The 19,363-nt window shown below is 53.2% G+C and overlaps 1 protein-coding gene across 7 annotated transcripts in view; it reads right to left on the reverse strand.

Moving 5' to 3' along the window:
- The window catches only part of LOC144736275 (phospholipid-transporting ATPase IA-like), a 188,574-nt gene that overhangs the window by 126,432 nt on the left and 42,779 nt on the right, over positions 1-19,363 (reverse strand). For 6 of the 7 annotated variants that reach the window (XR_013588747.1, XM_078618906.1, XM_078618908.1 and 3 more), the window contains 2 exons: positions 18,814-18,924; positions 194-284 (listed from right to left, as the gene is read on the reverse strand). Coding sequence is in view for 6 of the 7 variants with exons in the window: in XM_078618906.1 (XP_078475032.1) it covers positions 194-284; positions 18,814-18,916 (194 nt within the window). In the remaining variant the exon portion in view is untranslated. Of the gene's footprint in view, positions 1-193; positions 285-3,275; positions 5,495-18,813; positions 18,925-19,363 lie in introns of those variants that run through there. The other variant, XM_078618907.1, reaches the window with a different exon arrangement.

Consider the following 19,363-nt stretch of genomic DNA (forward strand, 5'->3'; position numbering starts at 1 on the left):
CACTGCACATGTATGCACATTACACTGTACCGCACACGCATGGCACACCGCATGGCACACGCATGGCACACCGCCGACAACGATCCCCGGCCAACATCGGTTGGCGAGTGGCACCGATCGGCGCGGTGAAGCATGGTCAAGCAGCCCGCGTGACACAACTGCTCTGAGCGGTGGACTGGGATGCCGCACTCACCTGACGTGGTTATCGCGGAATTTTTCTGACTGAGTGGTGTTGATTGCGATCACCCGGAGATCCTTATTGACTTGGGAGGCCATTGCTGAACCTAGGCAGAACACACAAAGACAAAAAGGTCCCTCTTAGCAGAGCATCAAACAGACTATTGGGGTAAGTGCTGTTACCGAGCATCTACAGAGGTTGGCACAGCACATGATGGGGTAGTTGGCCAGCACCACGCCCGGCTGCCTTTGTCTCTCCAGCACACAACAAAGCCAAAGATCCCACGTGTAGCCTGAACAGACTGTCAGGGCAAGTGCTGTTAGTGAGCGCCTATGAAGGTCAGCACAGCATACGAGAGGGTGGTTGGCCAGCACCACGCCGGGCCGCCTTTGTCTCCCCAGTGGCAATGTTTACACACCGCACCAGGTTCATAAAATCTTCACTGGGTGGCGGTAAGCGGGAATTTAACTCGGGTCCTCAGGTTTGTAACGCAGTGTAATAACCACTGCGCCACCGCTCCCCAGCTCACACACAAGCGCACACACAACACGCACCCACACACAACACACGCACACATTCGACATGCACCCACACACACAACATGCGCACACACGACACGCACACACATACAACACGCGCACACACGACACGCACACACATACAACACGCGCACACACGACACGCACACACACAACACACGCACACACACACACAACACACGACACGCACACACACAACACGCGCACACACGACACGCACACACACAACACGCGCACACACGACACGCACACACACAACACATGCACACACACGACATGCACACACACACAACACGTGCACACACGACACGCACACACACACAACACACGCATACACACGACACGCCCACACACACAACACACGCATACACACGACACGCCCACACACACAACACACGCACACACACGACACGCTTACACACGACACGCACTCAAGACGCGTGCGTTGCACTCAGACGGCACCGCTCTGCTTGACGGTGCCACCAGAGGTTCGCGGTTCGAGGCGAGTGGCCACCGTGGTCGACACTGAGGTGTGCGTGGTAACCGTAGCAGTGCGCCGGATCTCCGCAACGTCATTTGTACAGACCGGGCCATTGTGCGCCGGGCGTCAGAGTCTCAATTTTGCCAATTTCGAAAATCACCCACAAATGACTTAAGTTGAACTCCACACACCCACAGAGGCAATCATCGCCCCGTTCTGGCAGCAGGTGAACGGCCCGCCGGCCACTCTCAGAGACCGCGACTCGCCCTGCTCTCTTGACTTCTCGCCCTGGGTAGGCAACACAGACTTTCATCTCAACGCTCATTTTCAGGGAAGCTAATTCCTGGTAACGTTGGTGCCAAGCAAATGTTTTTCCAGTCGTGTTCACACACAGCACAGACAACAGCAACACGGTGCTGCGAGCCAGAAGATCCCCACCGAGTCTAAAGGTTCTCACCCAGGCGGGTCCTGCACTGGGTCACCCGGCCCATTTAAACAGGGAAATGTTTATTTTCCGTCACGGGCGAGGAGACCGGAGTAACGTGGAGACGATTCAGGTGGCACGTTTCCGTCCGGCACGGCGTCCCGTTTGCTGCGGAAGCTGCCCCGGCCGCGTGAAGAGGAACGTCGGACATCCCGCGGGAGGGAACCGCGCCACCTGGGGGCAGCCCACGCGGTGTCCACCGATTGGATTCAATAACCCGCTCTGCCGCACCGCCACCTAACGGCCATCTCGCTGTGCTTTGCCATGCCGACCGGAGTGGCTTGGTGGTGGCGGTGGGAGCGGTGGGAGCGGCGGGCACCCACCCAGCGCCAACTCCGCGAGGCTGCCGCTGGTGCGGATCCAGGGCGTGGGCAGGGCGCCGTTCCGGAGCCGCGTGCGGCGACTCTTTAAGCGACTGCTTTGTGACAATTATTTATGAAGGACAACCACCGCCGTCTCGTATTAGTTTTTTGACCAAATAAAAAAAATGTGGCCCCTCTGGTTATTTTGGTTGCCGGCCCCTGGTGTAGAACGGCAGTAGTGACTTTAACGCCGCGGTGGTTAACGAGCCGGGCGATCGCGAGTAGCGGAGTATCGCTTTGACGGGGCCATCTCTTCCTCCTTCTTCGTCTTTGTGAATCGGACGGCGAGACCGCTTTATCTGCTCCGCTGCTCTGTTCTGGGTGGTGACCACAGTCGCCGCATGCTGATCGGAAACTTTTTAATTTCCCATTTTCTGCATCGTCGACGTGGTCAAGTATTCGCTTCAGCTGCCATGGTGGGTGCGGATGTGCTTAAGGGTTGTGGCCCAAAAGATTAAAGCCAGGATCTTCTGTGGCAGGTCGGTCACAAACTAGGCTCAGCCACGCTTTGCATCTGAGATATGACGACGATGACAATGACGATGATAAAACAATAAAAACGATGAAAACAATAACAAGAATGATGACAATGATGATAACAATAACGATAACAAAATAAACGATGATGATAACAATAACGATGAAGATGATGATGATGACAACGGAAGATGACGATCGTGATGATAAACGATGATATCAATGGTGGCGATAATAGAAAGTGACACTGATGATGATTACAATGATACGATGATGATGCCGATGACGCCGATGACGCCGCCGATGACGACGCAGATGACGACGCAGATGACGACGCAGATGACGACGCAGATGACGACGCCGATGACGCAGATGACGCAGATGACGACGGTGATGACGACGCTGACGACGACGCTGACAACGGCGATGACGACAGTGATGACAACGCCGTTGACAACGGTGATGACTACGGTGATGATGACCAGTGGGTGGAACGTGCGCGAGGGCGGGCGGGCGGGCGGGCACGGTCCACGGGCGGCTCTCTACATTATTTAACAGCGGGCGGGGCGGTTGAAGCTTAGGAGCGTGAAAGCACGGAGTGGCGCCATGGGGAGTGGCGCCCCGGCAAACGCGACCCCCCGCCGCCGGTGCGTGATTAATGCATGAGCGCCGATTGTGAGCGAGCGGCGACACCAGCGCCGTCACGCCAGCTGCCAGGACGCTGCGCACGGGGCGTACGGGCACAAGCACGTACGTGTCGCCGGTGGCTACTCTGCCGCTGCACGCGGCCGCCTGTAGTGATCCGCGCTGTGGAGGAGGCAGCGAGGGTTGGTGGATTGCACGCGGACGTCGTCACGAAACTCCCTTCTTCCCGCGGGCGTCGAGGAGGAGCCGTACCCTGGCTCGCCAGGAGAAAGGCGGTACAGCAATAGTATCGTTGAATATCATCCGTAACATCTGTACGGGATCGAGGGTTTCCCCCTGGCACACGTGGGTTTTCTCCGGCAGCTCCAATTACCTCCCACGTGTACAGTGAGGGAAAAAAGTATTTGATCCCCTGCTGATTTTGTACGTTTGCCCACTGACAAAGAAATGATCAGTCTATAATTTTAATGGTAGGTTTATTTGAACAGTGAGAGACAGAATAACGACAACAAAATCCAGAAAAACGCATGTCGAAAATGTTATAAATTGATTGCATTTAATGAGGGAAATAAGTATTTGACCCCTCTGCAAAACATGACTTAGTACTTGGTGGCAAAACCCTTGTTGGCAATTACAGGTCAGACGTTTCTTGTAGTTGGCCACCAAAATTATAGACTGGTCATTTCTTTGTCAGTGGGCAAACGTACAAAATCAGCAGGGGATCACTGTATAAGCGCTCGGTGATCGGCCGATAACGTCTTCATGTGTAGAGGGCCACAAGAGCTTTGGCAATAGTTGGCACCAGCTCACCACATCGCTGGCTTCCCGCTACTCCTCTCCTCGTTCCCGAGTCGTCCCCTCTCTCCCTACGACAGCGCAAAGAGACTGCTCTGTGAGCGCGTGTTACAAGCTATTGTTAGATTATACTCACAAAGGACACAGTTTGGTTTCAAACATCTCGTATTTCTGGAAGCGATGCCATCCGACGTCACGTGCCACCATAAACCGACCTCAAGACCGGTGATTTCACACTCTTGGATCAACCCGAAACAACGTTAATGGCTGAGTCGACCTAGAGGAGGCTCAGGACCAGTTCAGATAATCGTGATAGGTATTAGCTGTGAGCAGGAATCTCACTTGGGTTTCTGGGCAGCATAGCGTGCTCACCACTGCACCACCGCTTCCGACACACGCACGCACCTGTGCACCCATACGGCCACAGACATATTTGTTCACCGTGGATTATTCACTCCGTGTCGAGTTTTGTCAACCAACCTCCATTGTCACATTTCTCTTGGTCGCTTTCCTGCACTGAAGTGCCATTGTTCTCTCCGTTGCGAACCTGCGTCCCGAGTCTGCCTGGCAGAGTGGACGTGCGTCACGAGGGCTTCGCAGCCACACCTGTGGTCTCGTTCATGCGCGTTACGTCTTTGGCGAGCGTACGTCTCACTCGTACGTCTTGGGCGAGCGTACGTCTTGAGCGTTACGTCTCTGGCGTTACGTACGTCTCAGGCGCACGCGAGCTGCGGGTGTGTCGTGGTTGATGTGGATAGCGATGAATGGCAAAGGGGCAGCAGCGGCGAAGCGCGCTACAAACCGCGGCCGGGGCACCGGGACACGGTGAACATCGGTGGCAAATATCTGAACCGGTTCTGTGCAACTCCTAGGTTGATTCAGCCTGAATTATGGTAACTGGTTCAGTGTGTCAAACATCAGCAATGGGGAGACAAAAGTCGGTCGGGTGCTCGCTAACGGCACACGCACCGGCGACTGCAAAGAGCCTTTGTTATTGTGTGCGAGTGTGTGAGAGTGTAAGGCACGGAACGTAACGATTGGGTCAGCGACGGAGATTGATGCTCACACTCGCGATACGTGCACCGAACCACACGGGAGAGAATGAAATATTTTGGCTTCGCAGAACTTTGCATGCTAACTGCACGGCAACGTTTCTTCTTCGGGTAATGGGGCACATCAAACAGAACGAGCGAGACGAACAATAGCCGTGAGATAACAGCAACGAGGTAGATACATGTGCGTGAGTGTGTGTGAGTGGGAGTGTGTGTGAGTGCATGTGTGCGAGTGTGGGGAGCGAGGGTGTAGCGGTTAGCGCGCTGTGCTACAAACCCAGCAACCTGAGTGGGATTCCCGCTTATGGCCAACACCAGTGACGATTATCTGAACTGGTCCTGGGCCTCCTCTTTGTCTTTGTGAGTGAGTGCGATTGAGTGTGTGTGTGGGGTGTATGCTGTGTGGGAGTATGCTGATGATCTGGTGACTGCTGCTCACGTTGGAGGCGCTGCTGCTGAAACTGGAGTGTGCCACTAAGAGGGGAGATCTTACCATGAGCACCACCAAAACTAAGCGCCTGCCTAGGTATTTTGTGCCACCAAACACTCCACCCCCTCAGCTCCCCCAGAATGGATTGTGTTAGGAACTCACAAATCCTTGAAAGATCTGGACACATTCCCATCAGTGAGCTCCTCCGGCAGGCAAGGCTGCATTGGCTGGGTCATGTAGCCCACATGCCCAGCCACCGTATGCCCAAGGAGCTTCTGTATGCCCGCATAGAGGGGGCCAAACGGGCACGACATGAGATGGTGAAGAGATGGACTGATGCGGTATGTGAAGCTGAGTGGACTTGTTGATGACTGGTACCAGCGGTATCAGGTTCGGCCTCTATGGAGGAGGACACTACTGGGAAATTAGAGGCAGTCGCCCTCCAGCAACAACGGAGGGCAGAGGAGTGACGCTCAAAACAACGAGCGGGGCGCGTAGGGGATACAGCTTGTGCATCTACCAGTCATCTCAATCAGCTAACCCACAGCACCATGGTCTGTCCTGGGACCTCCTGTCAGCGAGTCTTTGAGACTTCACATGGCCTCAAAGTGCTCCTGGCCTACAACAGGCGCCGTGGTGACGTTACCGTCACTTCGTGGTCAATGGCGGGTATTGGAGTGTTGGTGTGTGAGTGTGTGAGTGAGTGTGCTGGCAAGGATTATTCAACATCGCCTTGCTAGGCACGCTGAGAAGAGGCTTGCGGAACCCCAATGCGGTTTCAGGAAAGGGCGGTCCTGCACAGATGCCATATTTCCTGTCCGTCTGCTACAGCAGAGGTATAGGGAATTCCAACAAGACCTACATCTTTGCTTTATTGACCTGGTCAAGGCCTATGATACCATCAGTAGGCCTGGGCTCTGGGTTGTTCTTCATGCTTTCCGAGTCCCTGACGCTCTGTTCACGATCATTAAGGACCTTTCATGATGGTGAGCGGGCCCGGGTAAAACTACGTGGCCGGGAGTCAGAGCCATTCCCTGTACACATTGGGGTGTGACAGAGATGTCCTCTAGCTCCCACATTATTTAACATCTATTTTGACCACGTAGTTCGTGAAGCCTTCAATAGCTGCACCAGGGGAAATTCCATTTGGTACAGATATAATGGGAGGCTGATCGATGCCCGGGTGCGGTCAAGGGATGGCTCCCTATTGGTCAACCACGCTATATATGCCGATGATTTGGTAATTGCTGGTCATTCAGAGGAGGAGTTGGAGACACTGCTGCTGAAACTGGAGCATGCCACTAAGAGGTGGGGCCTTACCATCAGCCCCACCAAAACTAAGCACCTGCCTGGGTATTTTGTACCATCGGACACTCCGTCCTCACAATCGGTAATGGGGCAGTTGTGGAGAGAGTGGAGAGTTTCCCATACCTGGACAGTGTGCTCATGACCGGCTCCGGTTTAATAGCAGAGGTCTCACTCCGAATCAGTCGAGCGGCAATATCTTTTCATCGGTTGCGTAACGCTGTGTGGAAGCTACCTGGTCTGTCGCTCCGCACGAAGCTTCAGGTCTTCTCGGCCACAGTCATTCCCTCCCTTCTCTACGCTTGCGAAACGTGGACCCCCTTAATGCAGCATCTTCGCCGGTTAGAAACATTTAGGCTGGCCTGCCTACGATCCATCCTGGGTTTAACCAGGCTGGATTGTCTGAGGAGCTCGCAAATCCTTGAAAGATCTAGGCAAAGTCCCATCGGTGAGCTCCTCCGGCAGGCAAGGCTGCGTTGGCTGGGTCATGTAGCCCGCATGCCCAGCCACCGCATGCCTAAACAGCTTTTGTTCAGCCGGATCGAGGGGGCTAAACGGGCACGGAACGGGCTAGAGAAGAGATGGAGTGCTGTGGTACAGGAGGACGTGGAGCTGAGTGGACTTGCCGATGACTGGTACCAGCGGTGTCAAGATCGGCCTCAGTGGAGGAGGCTCGTGAAGGACGCTACTGGGCAGTTGGAGGCAGTCACTCTCCAACAACAACAGAGGGCGGATGAGCGATGCTCACAACAATGAGCGGAGCGACGGGTGGCTAAAGCACAGCAAGTTGGCACAGTAGGGGGCACAGGTGGTGCATCAGCCAGTCATCTCAGTCAACCCACGGCACCTGCGTCTGCCCCGTGACCTCCTGCCAGCGGGCGTTCGACACTTCACGTGGCCTCAAGGCGCACATGGCCTGGCACAAGCGTCATGGTGATGTCACCGCCAGTTAGTGGCGAATGGCGGTTGTTGTTGTTGCTGAGTGAGTGTGCGAGTGGTAGTGATTAGTGCCCTGGGCTCCAAACCCGGCAACTCGAGTTTGATTACCGCTCACAGCCACCAAACACCAGTGACGATTATCTGAACCGGTCTTGCGCCTCGCCTAGGTCGACTCGGCCTCAAATGAGTACCCGGTGCGGTGTGCAGTAAACATCGCAACCCGGGAGACGAAGGCGGTCGGGCGTGGTGCTGGCCACCCACCCCCTCGTGTGCCGTGCCGGCCTTCATTAGGCGCTGCTCCTCTTGCCCCAACAATCGAATTGGAATCAGAATCTGTATTTAGACTGCAGGAGGAATCCGATGAGCTATGAAGATCTGTTTCACAGATGTCCAGTAGGGACGGCTCAGCAAGTTACAGCAAAGACACAACAACAATCAACAACCAGAGTGCAAAGTGCAGGAAAGGTAAGCAAGTCACTGAAAGCAAACGAAAACATTTACACAAAGTGGGTAACGACAAAGTGTAATATAACTACAAAGTACAACACGTTCCTGTCGGGCTCTTTTTAACACCAAATGCAAACTTGGGCAAGGCAGCAAAACAACAACAGTCCCAGACCACACCAAGACAACAACAACAGTCCTAGACTACACCAAGACAACAAGAGACCCTCAATAAAATAGCTCTAAAATGTAACTATCAATACACGAGTAAAGATAAACGTTACAAATCACTATTGGTTGTAATTGTTTTATGATGTCTGTGTGTCTGTGCTGATTGATTATTTAGTTTACCTCTATCGTTGAATGTCTCTGTGTGTGTGTCTGTGTAGGGGAGCGGTTGTGGAGCGGCGAGCGAGTTCCATTCCCGCTCACGGCCAGCACCAGTGACGATCATTATCTGAAGCGGTCCTGGGCCTCCCCTAGGGTCAACTTTAGTTCCTGAAGCGGTGTGTAAACATCGTCACCCACCCCCTTGTGTGCCGTGCCGGCCTTCATAGGTGCTCGCTAACAGCAATTGCCCCAACAGACTGTTCAGGCTATACGTGGGATCTTTGTTTTTGTGCGTTTCTGTGTCCATCTCCATGCGATCGTCCTTCCCCCGCACCTCCAATTAGCGCGGGTGGCTACGTATGGTGCAAAAGAAGTTAAACATATACACATACCACATACATACAACATACGCACAACAAATATTTCCCATCCAATATACATACACCATACAATATACATACACCATACAATATACACATACAATACAACATACATACACCATACAATATACCGTGAGGGAAAAAGCATTTGATCCCCTGTTGATTTTGTACGTTTGCCCACTGATGAAAAAATGATCAGTCTATAATTTTAATGGTAGGTTTATTTGAACAGTGAGAGACAGAATAACAACAACAAAATCCAGAAAAACGCATTTCAAAAATGTTATAAATTTATTTGCATTTTAATGAGGGAAATAAGTATTTGACCCCCTCTCAATCAGAAAGATGTCTGGCTCCCAGGTGTCTTTTATACAGGTAACGAGCTGAGATTAGGAGCACACTCTTAAAGGGAGTGCTCCTAATCTCAGCTTGTTACCTGTATAAAAGACACCTGTTCACAGAATAAATCAATCAATCAGATTCCAAACTCTCCACCATGGCCAAGACCAAAGAGCTCTCCAAGGATGTCAGGGACAAGACTGTAGACCTACACAAGGCTGGAATGGGCTACAAGACCATCGCCAAGCAGCTTGATGAGAAGGTGACAGTTGGTGCGATTATTCGCAAATTGAAGAAACACAAAAGAACTGTCAATCTCCCTCGGCCTGGGGCTCCATGCAAGATCTCACCTCGTGGAGTTGCAATGATCATGAGAACGGTGAGGAATCAGCCCAGAACTACACGGGAGGATCTTGTCAATGATCTCAAGGCAGCTGGGACCATAGTCACCAAGAAAACAGTTGGTAATACACTACGCCGTGAAGGACTGAAATCCTGCAGCGCCCGCAAGGTCCCCCTGCTCAAGAAAGTACATATACATGCCCGTCTGAAGTTTGCCAATGAACATCTGAATGATTCAGAGGACAACTGGGTGAAAGTGTTGTGGTTAGATGAGACCAAAATGGAGCTCTTTGGCATCAACTCAACTCGCCGTGTTTGGAGGAGGAGGAATGCTGCCTATGACCCCAAGAACACCATCCCCACCGTCAAACATGGAGGTGGAAACATTATGCTTTGGGGGTGTTTTTCTGCTAAGGAGACAGGACAACTTCACCGCATCAAAGGGACGATGGACGGGGCCATGTACCATCAAATCTTGGGTGAGAACCTGCTTCCCTCAGCCAGGGCATTGAAAATGGGTCGTGGATGGGTATTCCAGCATGACAATGACCCAAAACACACGGCCAAGGCAACAAAGGAGTGGCTCAAGAAGAAGCACATTAAGGTCCTGGAGTGGCCTAGCCAGTCTACAGACCTTAATCCCATAGAAAATCTGTGGAGGGAGCTGAAGGTTCGAGTTGCCAAACGTCAGCCTCGAAACCTTAATGACTTGGAGAAGATTTGCAAAGAGGAGTGGGACAAAATCCCTCCTGAGATGTGTGCAAACCTGGTGGCCAACTACAAGAAACGTCTGACCTCTGTGATTGCCAACAAGGGTTTTGCCACCAAGTACTAAGTCATGTTTTGCAGAGGGGTCAAAAACTTATTTCCCTCATTAAAATGCAAATCAATTTATAACATTTTTGACATGCGTTTTTCTGGATTTTTTTATTGTTATTCTGTCTCTCGCTGTTCAAATAAACCTACCATTAAAATTATAGACTGATCATTTCTTTGTCAGTGGGCAAACGTACAAAATCAGCAGGGGATCAAATACTTTTTTCCCTTACTGTACATACACCATACAACATACATACACCATACAATATACACATACCATACAATATACACACACCATACAACATAAATACACCATACAACATACAGACACCATACAACATACGTACACCATACACTATTCATACACCATACAACATACATACACCATACAATATACATACACCAGACGACACAGGCATCGTCTCAGCACCCACTCGCTCGGCTTCTCCGCCGGCTTCCGTCAACGGCGGGAGCCGGCAACGCGGTCGCGAGTCCGGCACCACGCAACTCAACTCTCTCTCCAAGCGCACACAGCCGTTGTACCCCGACGTCACCACTCGCACGACACGCGCGCGCTCAGCACGTGGGTGACACTACGGAAGGGACGACGCTGCCACCAGCGTCCGCCCTAACGCACGGCCGCACCGCCACGGCCTTCAGCTCGACGGGTCTCTCCCGAGCACCCGCCATGACACCGCACCAAAGAGAAAGTTACCCCGTACAGCCTCGACAGACTGCCGGGTTCATAGTGCAACGCGCTCACCGCTGCGCCACCGCAGTAACATTACCACCCCGCCCGCCCCATCCCCCACAAACCACGCGGCATGTGGGCAGGCCCTCATCCAGCAGTGGATCGAGCCAAGCGTCACGCGGGTACAACACGCGGCACACTTCTCACGTGCACGAGACACTCCGAGTTGACCGGCGAGCCCCTCGTGCGAAGTCAAAACGTGCTCCGGAGCAAGCGCTAGAAATCTGGCGTCCGTCACATCGTGAAGCCGTGCGGCCTCATCCCAGAGCCAAAGACAAACCAACCGTGGGCACCGCCAGGCGGCGGTGCAGTTCACGCGCCGTGCTACCAACCCGGCCACCCGAGTTCGATTCCCGCTCACGACCAAAATTTCTACCGGGCCTGGGCCTCCCCTTGGTCGACTCGGCCTTAAATGAGTCTTGTAGCTCAGGGGCCCAAATCCCCAGGCCGCGGACCGGTCACGGTCCGTGGCCTGTGAGGAACCGGGCTGCACAGCAAGAGGTGAGCGGTGAGCCCGCGCGTGACCCGCAGAGCGTCGCAGAGCGGCGCTTTGCAACGGTGACGTCGTCGTAGCAAGCGGCTCCGGGCAGTGCCGTTCGTGGCGTGCGGCATCGGGCTCGCCGCACGCATCCCGAGCACCTCCCGCAGGTGCGGATCCGTGCCAATCCGCTGCTGGATGAGGGCCGACCAACGCCGTGCCAATCGTGGTGGTTACCTTGAGCATACTTTCACCGCGCTGGGCAATGCGGGCTGGTGAAGGTAGGGACCATAGATGTACAGTACAAGAATGTATTTTTGCCCACTGGCCTGTGCAGATGGAATGTCCCAGATCTCGGTCAGATGCCAGCCAATCTCAGTCAGATCTCGGCCAGATCTCGGATTATAAGCAGGGTTGAGAGCAGTCCAGTGCGTGGATGGGTGACCACTATGCATAACAGACATTATAGGCTGTGGGGAGCTATGTATCGAGTGTCAACTGCTACAATCCAAAATATCTTGGATGGAAAATTCCACTTGCAGCACTTGGAGTGATCGGGTGTGAACTAGATAAATAATACCGTTAGCAGCGCAGAGACATTTTTAATGCGTGCAATCATCTAAAAATCCAGAACACTATATTAAAAATATGCAAAATCACCCGTAACAATGCAAAAGTCCAAAGTCCTAAACGCTTAAATCCTTAACTCCCCCCGAGTATAAAACTCCCCGTGCCTCTCCATGCCAATGAATTGAGATCAGAGGGCACCCGCAGCACTGTACCTGCGTGCGGGCGTAAATCTGGCACCGGACGACAAGCGGCGGCGTTGCCGGTGAGGGGATAAGGAACTCAGGAGGCAGATTCGCATCTCGGCACAAAACACTCAGCCACGAAGCAATTGCCAGGCGTTGGCTCCGCACCGGCAGAGAGAACTCCGGCGAGAAGATAACGAAACGCTTTCGGCTCAGGGGGGCCCTCAACAAGGGGCCTCGCAGCTTCACCGATAACAGTGGTGGGCGGCAGTGGTGGCGGTGGTAGTGGTGGCGGCGGCAGCGGCGGCGGCCCTGGGAAGTTCACGCAGAGGGCGGAGAGGGCTCTGCCACCAACTTTAGACTCGCTCGCTATCAGCGCCGGCGGAGTGCGTGCTTATTTAGAGCTCCCGCGCCCCGCGTGTGGGACGGACGTCACGAGCCGCAAGCAGGCGGGGGGGGGGACACCGCTCGCTCGGTGAGAACCGCGAGTGCCGTGGTGGTGCCGTGGTGGTGCCGTGGTGGTGCCGTGGCTACGTCGCACAGACGCTCCCTGTGGGCCACAAGGTGACTCGGGACCACTGGCCTGGAAACGGGCGTTGGTCTGCCAGCAAGGGGCACGGGAATTAACCCTTCCATTCATCGAGGAAAGCCTCAGTTGAGTGTCTTGCTTGGGAATGCTTCACAAATTCCGTCATAGAGAATGTTCGGGGCGAAGTAAACTGGAGTCGCTAGAGAGAATCCAAACACGTGCATCTGTTAGCACAATTGTGAAAATCTAAAATTCAACAGCCACACCGCTTGAGATTCCACTAATTGACACTGCTATAGATTCCACAGATTCACACCGCTATAGATTACACAGATTTACACCACTGCGGATTCTCCAGATTCACACCGCTATAGATTTTACAGATTAAGACCGCTATAAATTCCACCCGATACAAAAAACAACCACTGCGGATTCTACACCGCCGCTTTGCGAAACGGCCCTGAACTCCGGAACCGTCCACGTCCCTGAACTCCAGAACGGAGCAACGCAGGGCGGTGTCGACCGCCCCACTGCTGTGCTCCTGGCGGTGGCGCCGCTACAGCTCCCCTACCCGGCACGCCTCCTCCGCGTGGCGCAACGTGGCGCCGCGTCGTCGGTCGGCACCATTGCGGACGTCTTGTTCCTTGCGCGCGCCGTCAAAAGGGGCTGCTCGTGTGAGCGCACTCGTGGGAGCACTTTCGCAGCTTGCAGCAGCAATCAGAATTTGAATCAGGCGGCCACGCTGGTTAATACTGTGGTGCGGATTAGCCGTAATCATACCACCACCGCGACGTGCCGTCTGATTCACAGCGGACGTTAAAGATCTCCGTGACGTCATTCGCAAGAGTCGGCCGTCATGTGTGCCGGCGTCGCAGTCCAGCTTTGCCTAATTTGAAATAACGACACCGCACACGACTCGAGCGAGATTTATACAAAGTAGAGACATTCGACGACGCAGAGGGTCTGCGTCTGCTCGTCGGCGTCTGCGCAGCAAACTGTTAACGGCTCGAAGGCCAATTCACAGAGAGCTCGCGTCCGCCTCACGATGTTCTAGTTTTCTCAACAAACCGAGTTTAAGATGAAGATGCCACTGTGCCCACAGCCGTCGACGGCACCGCCGCCACCACCGCACCCACGCTCTCTCCCCTCTGCCCGATTCCAATGCTGCTGCTGCACAGTAGACACCCAGTGACCTCCAGGGTCTGCCCTGATGCTTGATTTCCAAAGAACAACATCGTAAAATGTAATCTCCAACTATAAAGTTAGCTAATCTCTCTCTCTCCACTCTCTAGATAGCCCATTACCTGCAACGGCAGCTGTATATATTTTACCACCATTATAAGGCAATGTTAGTAATGAAAACGCGTCTGAGAGTCCGTCCGTCGAGCGGGGAGATGGATCAATGAAACCGGTCCTGAGCGAGATGTGGTGGCGGCTCATTGAGGCCTTCATCCAGCAGTGGAGTGACCACGGTTAACGATGAATGGTTGACAGGTGGAGCGATGAAGTTGCGGCGGTTAGCGCAGCGCACTACGAACCCAGGAACCCCGAGTTCGATTCTCAGCCAGGGCTTACATCGGTGGCGAGAGAGAGAAAGATGACCGAGCCGGTCCCAGGGCCCACCGCTTCGCCGGTCCACACCCAACGTGCTACGGCCTCAAGACCAAACGGCCCGCAGGCTGTGGGGCGGGCCTGCGTATGTGCACCGCATTGTTGTGCATAGTGGCAGCAGCAACATGTCTGCTAGCCACGACGAGAGGGCTGCAGGAAAGAGTTGGTGAGGCTTTGCTGCTCCTCCTCCGCTGTTCAAAGAGCACGGACCGCACTGGTTTACTTTCTTGGTCCATAGTTTGGGTTGCGAGTCTACTGTTTTACTCACGTGGCTTGTCTTTAATGAGATGGGCGCATGGGCATGTCAGTGTTGTGATGAAGTTCGCTGGCCACACCAGGGTCTCCGAGGGATGACAAAGCGAGGAGGGGCGATGTTTGGGTCTGGAATGAGTTTATTCCGGGTGTCTGCGTTGTCCCACCGAGTTCGCTAGCAGCATCCTTCTGGATCTGGGTGAGATTCGAGGATGGTGACAGCAGCGTGATCCCAGGAGGTCTTGGTTGATTGGTAGGTGGTTCATCTTCTTGGTTCTTTCGGTAAAGTCACGTAGAAGGAAAGTAATAAAATAATAAAAATAAAACATAATAAAATAAAATAATTCTCACGACGTTTCGGCTACAACACAAGCAGCCGTCTTCAGGTGAAGAATGAGACACTGAAGACGGCTGCTTGCGTTGTAGCCGAAACGTCGTGAGAATTATTTTATTTTATTATGTTTTATTTTTATTATTTTATTACTTCCCTTCTACGTGACTTTACCGAAAGAACCAAGAAGATGAATCCCTGCAGTCACGAAAGCTTTAAATCGAAAAATGGTAGGTGGTTATTGTTGCATGATCCTGCAGATACTTAGTGGCAGAATGTTTGCCAGAACAGGGAGCCAGGGAACTGGTTAAAGTTTCAGTGTTCTGATCACGATGCACATCGCGTTACTCCATTGTGCATCTCGCAGTGCTCTGTGTGAGCTGCTGGACCAGGCTGGAGTGAATGGAGCACGTGCGTCCGTAACGCGCGATTCCAGCGTGCATCCATAGTGCTCGTTCGCAGCGCGCGTTCAAAGCGAGCGTTCACTGTGAAAGGACCGAGACCAAGGAACAGCAGAGACTACGGCGCGAGCGCAAGCTGCAGCCATCCGCGGCGCGGCCTCAGTGATCGGACTCGGCCGTCACGTGCACCCCAGACGACGCCTCACACGGTCTCGATCCCGTTACGTCGGCCAATGCCGTCGCGCACGATGCTCGGAGAACGACGCCGACGCCACTTACGCAGGGTTCGCACGTCAATCCGCTGCTGGACGAAGGCTTCCCCACGCAGCGTCGACCGTCTGCCCGTACTTCACCACGCCGGTCACTGCGCAGCCGTGACCAGAGGGAGTTCAGGGCGAGCCGGGGAGATGACGAATCTATCTTGAGTCGTAAAACCGACAAGATATCCAAGAGAGACGCAACAGAACGTTCACTCGCCCGGATAAGTCTTGACGACTGATATCACACTCAAGGCCCTCTTTTAACACGAGGCTGCTGCTGCACATTTTCATGACCGCGCACGTTTTGTCCAAAATACACAGGATCAGCTTTTTTTTTGTTAACACCAATTCCGAAAAACCACCAATGCTTGCTCAGTCAATGTGGTTTCTAATGCGGACGTAATATAATATTTTACGATGCAAATAAATATCAATTTCCGCCATCTGACAATTGCGAACAGATATTTACGGTTCCCATCGCGTTGCAACCGCGTTGAGGATGTGTCGTTTGTTTCCACGCTCTCCTTCCAGTAAGCCACACGGACCGCTCATGAAGTCTTCAGTGGTAGGTAGTTAGCAACACAGCGCCCGCTAAGCGTGCTCGTTTTGCTCTGTCACAACTGGAAGCAATTTGAGACAACTTTAGTTGTTGGTTCAATTAATTGCTTCTCACGTGCTCTGAGCACTGTAGGTCGTGACGCCGCGATGGCAATAAGCCTCCGAGAGGAGCCGTGCTCAGTGACAAAGACAAAGATCCCCCATGTAGCCTTCACGGACTGTTGGGGCAAGTGCTGCTTTCAAGCGCCTATGAAGGCCGGCACGGCACACGAGGGAGTGGGTGGCCAGCACCACGCTCTGCCACCTTTTTCTCCCCGAGTAGTGATGTTTACATACCGCACCAGGTACTAATTTGATGCTGAGTCGACCTAGGGAAGGCCCAGGACCGGTTTAGATATTCAGACACAGACACACGCGCACACCTACCGGATAATCAGACGCACCCCCAATTTTTTCTTTAAAACACCGGGGTGTAAATTGAGTTGTGACATGTAGAATACGGTAAAGTTAAATAAGGAAATAAATAGCGGTTGCAATGGCGAGGAAAAAGCTTCCAATGATTCGTGGAATGAAACAAGATCACAGCACTACTCTACTTTCAAGAAACAAGACAAAGATCCCCCCGTGTAGCCTTGAACAAACTACCGGGGCAAGTGCTGTTAGCGAGTAGCACCGATGAAGGCCGGCAGGGCACACGAAGCGGTGAGTGGCTAACACCACGCACTGCCGCCTTTGTCTCCCCGAGTAGTGATGTTTACACACCGCACCAGGTACTCGTTCAAGGCCGAGTAGACCCAGGGCAGGCCCAGGACTGCCAATGCAAATTATAAGTTTGAAAGGGAAACAAAAAATAAGATCAAAACAAAGATGCAAATCACGTAGGGAATAACAGACAATCATTATTAATCATAATAAAAGTTTTGGGGTTAGAAATGTGTCGTAACCCGCGATGACCCGACACAGCCAGGAAGGTTTATTACGTAAACACAACGCGCCAATTCGTTACTCCTGCAGCCCACCGGTGTTGGAGAGTAAATCCACAACGTTTTAAAATGTCAATGTTGACGTTTTGTTTACGTGTTTACCTTACTGGCTGTGTCGGGTGGTGGCGGGTTACGACACATTTATACTTACGTGATCTCACCCAAAAGCCGTTATTATGAATAATATTGGTCTCGAAAGCTGACGTGTTAAATCATTATTAATATCGCTGACTACACAACGACAACGGACGGTACAGTAAACCCTGTGGCCCGTGCTCCTTCAACACAGGAGGAGGAGGCGGAGGAAGAGCGACACGACACGGACCATCTGCTGAAGCCCTCCGTTTATCGTCGTGGCAGCAGCAGCAGCTACATGGAGCTCTTGAACCACAGCACTGCCGCTGCTGCTGCCGCTGCTGCCGCTGCTGCCACCATCGCTACCATCGTGCGCAAGGGGAGAACAGCGCTGCGCTTCGCATACGTTTGAACGTGAAAGCCCGGTGCTCAACAGATTATATAAAGTTACGAGACACTCCCGTTTAGAACATCAACAACGCAATGTGCCAATCGCCGGCTTCCAGTTACGATCATTCCCTTTGCCATCTGCAACCTTACCCTGGCAGCAGTGGCTTGCACGCACGCGCGCATGAATACACATACACACGCGGTACATGCGCGCGCACACACCTAGAGTTTATCTCAGTATCTCTGAGCAAACTAAGATGCCCAGGAAGTGAATGCAACTCATATTTACATGCCTGTCGCCTCCTGCCATTACACAGGTGGAATGAGTGTGTGTGCGTATACACACCAATGTGTGTTGATGGACAATGTGAATGTGTGTGTACCTGTGCATGTATACGAGTGTGTGTGTTTGTGAGATATTGGGGAGAGGTCGTGAAGCAGCAAGCTGTCATGGCCAACACCAGTAACAATTATCCGAACCAGTCCTGTGCCTCCCCTAAGTCGACTTGGCCTCAAATGCGTAAATGGTGCAATGTGTATGCCAGAAGGGAGACAAAGGTGGCTGGGCGTGGCGCTGGCCACACCACCACTTTGTGCTCCGTGCCGGCCTTAATAGGCCTCGTAACAACACTTGCCCCAACAGCCTGTTAAAGGCTACACGGGGGATCTTTGCCTTTGTTGTATATGCCAGTGTGAGTGTTTGTCCATACGAATGTATGCGTATGCGTGCGTGTGACAGCATGTCTATCACTGTGCTGCCATGCGTGTTAAGGTAGAACTACGTGTCTACATCTCCTGCGCGAGTGTGCGTGTGAACGTGCGAGCGCCTGCGTGCACACGGGCGCGTTGTACAACGCACCGCGCGTCCGTGCATTAGCACGTGCGGCGTACGCGTGCACATTTAAAACCCGCCGCTTTGCCAACTGCACTTGCCCGAGCATCCTGTGGCGAAGGCGACACGGCGGTGGTGAGCGGAGACCCCTCGTCGTCTGTGTGAAGGTAGAGGTGCAAGCAGATACAGAGAGCCCAGAGAGAGATCGTGTAGAGACAGAGAGCCCAGAGAGAGAGAGAGCGAAGAGAGAGAGAGCGCGAGGTCTTTACCGGTGCCGTGCTCCGCCGCCGCCGCGTCTCCGCCGTCTGGCCCCACGGCTCCACCACTCGAGCAGCAGCAGCGGCAGCAGCGCCTCCGTCTCCTCCCACTCATCCGCCTCCCTACGGAAACCACACAAAAGGCAAAGATCCCCCATATAGCCTCGAACACACTGCTGGGGCAAGTGCGGTTGGCAAGCGAGCGCCACGTGCGGGCGGTTGTGGTTAGCGCCACACCCAGCCGCCTTTGTTTGACCGGTGCTGATGATTACACACACAAAGACAAAGATCCCCGTGTAGCTTCTAATAGACTGCTGGGGAAAGTGCTATTAGTGAGCACTTATGAAGGCTGGCACGGCACACGAGATGGTGGGTGACCAACACAACGCACGGCCGCCTTTGTCTCCCCAGCGTTGATATTTAGACAGCACCAGGTACTCAAATAAAGCTGAGTCGATCTAGGGGAGGCCCAAGACCAGTTCAGATATTTCTCATATTAGTCATGAGCGGGAATCTAAATCGGGCCACCAGGTTTGTATAGAGTGCGCTAACCACTGCACCA

This window comes from Lampetra planeri, chromosome 60 (assembly GCF_965212315.1).
Source record: "Lampetra planeri chromosome 60, kcLamPlan1.2.h2, whole genome shotgun sequence".
Taxonomy (NCBI): Eukaryota; Metazoa; Chordata; class Hyperoartia; order Petromyzontiformes; family Petromyzontidae; genus Lampetra; species Lampetra planeri.